Source organism: Nematostella vectensis, chromosome 5 (assembly GCF_932526225.1).
Source record: "Nematostella vectensis chromosome 5, jaNemVect1.1, whole genome shotgun sequence".
NCBI classification, from domain to species: domain Eukaryota; kingdom Metazoa; phylum Cnidaria; class Anthozoa; order Actiniaria; family Edwardsiidae; genus Nematostella; species Nematostella vectensis.
The window spans coordinates 17749650-17754908 of NC_064038.1; the positions used below are offsets into that span (position 1 = coordinate 17749650).

A 5259-nucleotide genomic window follows, 5' to 3' on the forward strand; every position below is an offset into this window, starting at 1 on the left:
CGCTTAATGTAATAAAACAGTTAACGCTTAATGTAATAAAACAGTTAACGCTTAATGTAATAAAACAGTTAACGCTTAATGTAATAAAACAGTTAACGCTTAACGTAATAAAACAGTTAACGCTTAATGTAATAAAACAGTTAACGCTTAATGTAATAAAACAGTCAACGCTTAATGTAATAAAACAGTTAACGCTTAATGTAATAAAACAGTCAACGCTTAATGTAATAAAACAGTTAACGCTTAATGTAATAAAACAGTCAACGCTTAATGTAATAAAACAGTTAACGCTTAATGTAATAAAACAGTCAACGCTTAATGTAATAAAACAGTCAACGCTTAATGTAATAAAACAGTTAACGCTTAATGTAATAAAACAGTCAACGCTTAATGTAATAAAACAGTTAACGCTTAATGTAATAAAACAGTCAACGCTTAATGTAATAAAACAGTTAACGCTTAATGTAATAAAACAGTCAACGCTTAATGTAATAAAACAGTTAACGCTTAATGTAATAAAACAGTCAACGCTTAATGTAATAAAACAGTCAACGCTTAATGTAATAAAACAGTTAACGCTTAATGTAATAAAACAGTCAACGCTTAATGTAATAAAACAGTTAACGCTTAATGTAATAAAACAGTTAACGCTTAATGTAATAAAACAGTTAACGCTTAATGTAATAAAACAGGCAGGCAGGCAGGCTTCCATGCACAGTTGCTATGGTGTGAAATTTTGGGAATTAACTATTTACATTGTTTTAACATTCTTAAAAGAATGTCAAAGGTATAAAAATATCGGCTATAAAAGGCCAGTGAGATCTAGTTCAGCTATACCGCGCTTGAATGCGCGGTTCCCTTTTCTAAGTCCGTTTGGAATAGCATCCCAAAGCCGAGGGGCCAGATATCGAAACGATTTCATCCCATATGTAGTAGTGTTTACTTTAGGTAAAGTCATTTTAACATCTCCGCGTAGGTTATAACTGGAGTCCCTGATATTGATCAGCTCAGAACTGCAGAAATACTTGAAGGGACCTTACTACTTTTAGAACTGATTTTGAAAACTAAAGATAGCATTTTTTTTCAAGCCTTTGATTTTCTACAGTTTTTCGGCAGTTTTTGTAACTTGATTCGTGGTCACAGTATACGAAGCGTCCTTTCATTTACTTTTTCTAATTTGAAAGACAGGCGCTTGCTGCAGAAATGCCACGTTTCGGAGCAATAGTTCAAATGGGGGGGGGGGGGATAAAAGCTTGGTAAAGTTTGATATGTACAGGCCCGTACCTAGGATTTTTTTTGGGGGGTGCGAAATCCGAAAAAGTGAAGGGGGGAGGGAGAGTTAGGGAGTTCTCTGATAAAAGTTCAACCACCAAGGCTGCCTTTGAAGCATGCCTTTGCCGTCCCGTATCTCCACAGGACGTTTAATTTTAGATTTGGTTACATACAAGAGGGATCTAGTTTATTATTCTTAGTTTTGTCTACAAATAGCACGTCTATTGAGACGTGCGTTCGCACCCCTGCACCCCCCTGGGTACAGGACTGATGTATGTCCTGTGGGAGCATCTTTTTCATTCGTCGTAGAACTGCAGTTTGTCGGCTTAAAAAAAACTACAACGCTTACTGTAATAACGGACTTAACGCTTAATTTAAGAACACTCGACGCTTAATGTAATAACCATAAATTTAACTAAGAACGAAAATACTCATATCTCGGGATGGAAACATTGTCGGAAAACCACACTTGGAGAATGTCATGTAGGTATCAAGGGGGGTGCATAAACAGTCATGTGAGGTGTGACGTCATCGATGACGTCATTGTAATACAGTCATTAAAACGAAAATACTCATCACATCGTCGGGCAGCCACACTTCGATGACGTCATACCTCACATGACTATTTATGCACCCCCTTGACACCTTGACATTCTCCGAGTGTGGTCTACGTATTATCACAACTTCTTGACATTCTCCGAGTGTGGTCTACGTATTATCACAACTTCTTAACATTCTCCGAGTGTGGTCTACGTATTATCACAACTTGTTGACATTCTCCGAGTGTGGTCTACGTATTATCACACCTTGTTGACATTCTCCGAGTGTGGTCTACGTATTATCACAACTTCTTGACATTCTCCGAGTGTGGTCTACGTATTATCACAACTTCTTGACATTCTCCGAGTGTGGTCTACGTATTATCACAACTTCTTGATACTGTACCTATGTCCTATGTGCGCAAATTTTTGTTCTCAATCGATTCAGAAGCTGGTATTTTCCACAGAAATGAAATAAGCTCCCCCTCCCCGATGTGCTATTCGTTATTGCCTTGATGCGATATCGCTAGGCTGTTTATTCTTGTTTGACAATCGTTCAGTACGTCCTGTCTGACGACCCAGTACGAAGGCTTGGTTCGGTCATACGAGACAACTTGCACGTGTCGATCAGTCACCACGAAACCCAACACAAACAGCGCCTGTACGACACTGCTACACTCCAGATAATAAGAAATAACGCGACGCTTATAGCACGTGTCTTTCACGTGAAAGTAGAATAATTTGAGCAGATGGTTATCCTCGTAAAATGGTACTGGGCTGAAGTATTCCCCGGCGTATACTTCATACGAGGCGTCAGCCATTTGTACTGGAATCACCTCCCTGACATATGAACGGATTTTGAGACACTCGGACACATGCGGGCCCCATGACTTCACTAGTCCGACCACACTGTCTGCTATTTCCTCCGCCTGGTAATACTTGCCGCCGTTTGACAACTCAGTCATGATATTCGTCGCCAAAGTAAAAAGCTGCTGTGCTGCAGCGCTGAATTCTGATCCCAACACAGTGCCATAGACGCCGGGCCAGCTCTTTGCCGATTCAAGCTGCTTTTTCAGTGATTCAGGGGTCAGCAGAATATGCGAATGATCAGATCCGGAAGGTGCAGCGCGTTGCTCAGTATTAACTTCAGAACTGATATCATAAAAACTCTCCGCGCCCCGTGATGACTTTGACACAGCGTGACCCATGATGCCCCTCCTAAGCCCTTTTCTCTATGGAGTTTAACGTGTGTCCAAGTACGCTATTTTGAATAATTTTGGCTTTGTCCAAGGCTTTTAGCATTCTTATCTGAGTCGCTTGCACCTGCAATTTTCTAAATGCATCGTTGGACCAATTACACTTCATCCATGTATCGACGATAGGCGGACTTTACTGATGTGTGAAAACGACGCGTATTTTCTGTAATGTAGCCTTATATTGGATCACAGGAAACCCTGCATTTTAAAGCTCTAGAAAATGAAAGCTTCTGCGTTTCCTATATGCCGTCTTATTATGTAATTTAAGATCGCTAATGTCTAAGATCAAGCCAGAAGCAAAGCTTCTACTGTCACAGGTGTAAATCTTATGCAAACAAATCGCCAAAGTTTTTAATAAAAGAGATTCTGGAGTTAGCACTTTCTAATGATGTGTTTGTTTGTTGTCAAGTGCTATCGATACTGAGGTATTTATGAGAAAGGTAACGCGATGATTTTAGCATCGACCCTATAATAGGGAATGTTGTCTCCTGCGGAGTTTTTCTATGAGTCAAACTTACTGTCGCTTAACATTTTCTTCGATGTGTTTTATCTTAGACCCTTTTCATTGCCTTTTGCTGGGGCAGGTCAAAGTGCAATAATAACTTTTGTTAGTTTACCGCGAACACAAAATGTTTAATGCTTACTTATCAGTTCGTCGGAGCGTGATACTTGATGTTATTCGGGGTGTGCATATTGTGAGGATCCGGACGCGGACTGACGGACTATCTTTTCAAAGTATTTTCTGTATGATAATAAATAAACATATGGACATGACTTCGTGGTATCCATTCTTTTTCGCAGGGGACAAAAAGGGGAGGCTGCCCAGGTGTGATATCATCAACATCGGGTGGTTTTTTTGGATGGCATGATGCTAAAGGTGATTTGTTTATGGTGTAGACTAAAAAGGGCTAAGAGAAAGGTAGAGAAAGATATAAGTATATAGGTAGTGTGTAAAGAAGATTAGTTGAAGGGGGTATCTGTGTTGTGTGTGTACGGTATATTATCGCGGTAATGTAGTGTAGATGTTAATGTGGGGATAAGGAAGGGGATTGTATCGTTTCTTAGCTGAAGGAACGATGAAGAACGAAGAAAGAACACCGAGACATATGAGACGACTATATTCTTTATCCCAAAGAACAACAACTACAAGTCTACGAAACTCGTACAAGCGTGTCTACGCACGTGGTGTGTGACGTCACCGGAAGTTGTATAAACCGGATATCGTTACATCTCCTCTTTCAAAAATTTAAAAAAATACACTAACAAAATGTCACTGTCCTGGATAATAAAACTATTGAAAACGTACAGGCGGTTTCACAACCCTTCCTGAACGCGTGCGTTGCTCCGCTGGGACATCGGGGACATCCTGGGCAGCATTCTCCGGGGCTTTCTCTGAAGGTTGTTTCTCCTGCTGCTGCTGCTTGTGTGTCGTAGGCATCGCCAGTTTAGCAGGTCTGCTTGGGGAAGGGCAGTGCATTTCTATCTCTTCTTGCTGCGGTGTCTGCATCTGCTCTCTGGTTTTCCGCAGGTGTCGTCTGTTTCGTCGGTAAACCCGTCCGTCTTCAGTACGTACCTGATATGATCGAATATCAACTTTTCCTTCAACTCTTGCTTGCTTCCATTGCTTGGCCCTTCCCACTGTCTTTGTAGGTTGTAGACGCACAACATCTCCTTGTTTCAGCTCTTCTAACTCCTTCGCTCCACGGTTGTAATTCAGGCTTTGCCTTGCCTTCTGTAGCGTGAGCTTCTGGCGTAACCTGGGGAGCTGGTCACATGTTCAATTCCATAACTGTTTGTATACTGTCTAAACTCATGTGAGTCGAATGGCGGGCCATTGTCACTCATAATCTGGTCTGGAATACCATGTCTGGCCACATGTGGTTTGATCTTCCTCATCAATTCTTTCGCAGTCTTGCCTTCCAACCTGTCAACCTCAAAGAAGCCTGAATAGTAATCAACTGTTAGTACAAAGTCTTTCCCATTCAGTTCAAACAGGTCTATGCCTACTTTCTCCCATGGGCGGTTGGGGATTTCATGGCATATGATTGGCTCTTTGCCTTGCTCTGATAAGTGACTGTTGCAAATCTCACATTTGGCAACATACTCTTCTACTTCTTTATTCATTCCGGGCCAGTATAGGACTTCTCTAGCCCTGCGGAGACATCCCTGGATCCCTATGTGACTGGCATGTA

The 5259-nt window shown here is 41.1% G+C and overlaps 1 protein-coding gene across 1 annotated transcript; it reads right to left on the reverse strand.

Annotated features, from left to right (window-relative positions):
- Nucleotides 1-1437: 1437 nt before the first annotated feature.
- On the reverse strand, nucleotides 1438-4520 carry LOC5503092. The gene has a single exon (XM_001624151.3). It carries the CDS (start codon nucleotides 3017-3019, stop codon nucleotides 2309-2311), a length of 711 nt encoding a protein of 236 aa, XP_001624201.1. The 5' UTR covers nucleotides 3020-4520; the 3' UTR covers nucleotides 1438-2308.
- Nucleotides 4521-5259: the final 739 nt, after the last annotated feature.

Bases quoted from the DNA above. Each gene is read 5' to 3' on its own strand.
- LOC5503092 (XM_001624151.3), bottom strand. From the start codon at position 3,019: ATGGGTCACGCTGTGTCAAAGTCATCACGGGGCGCGGAGAGTTTTTAT.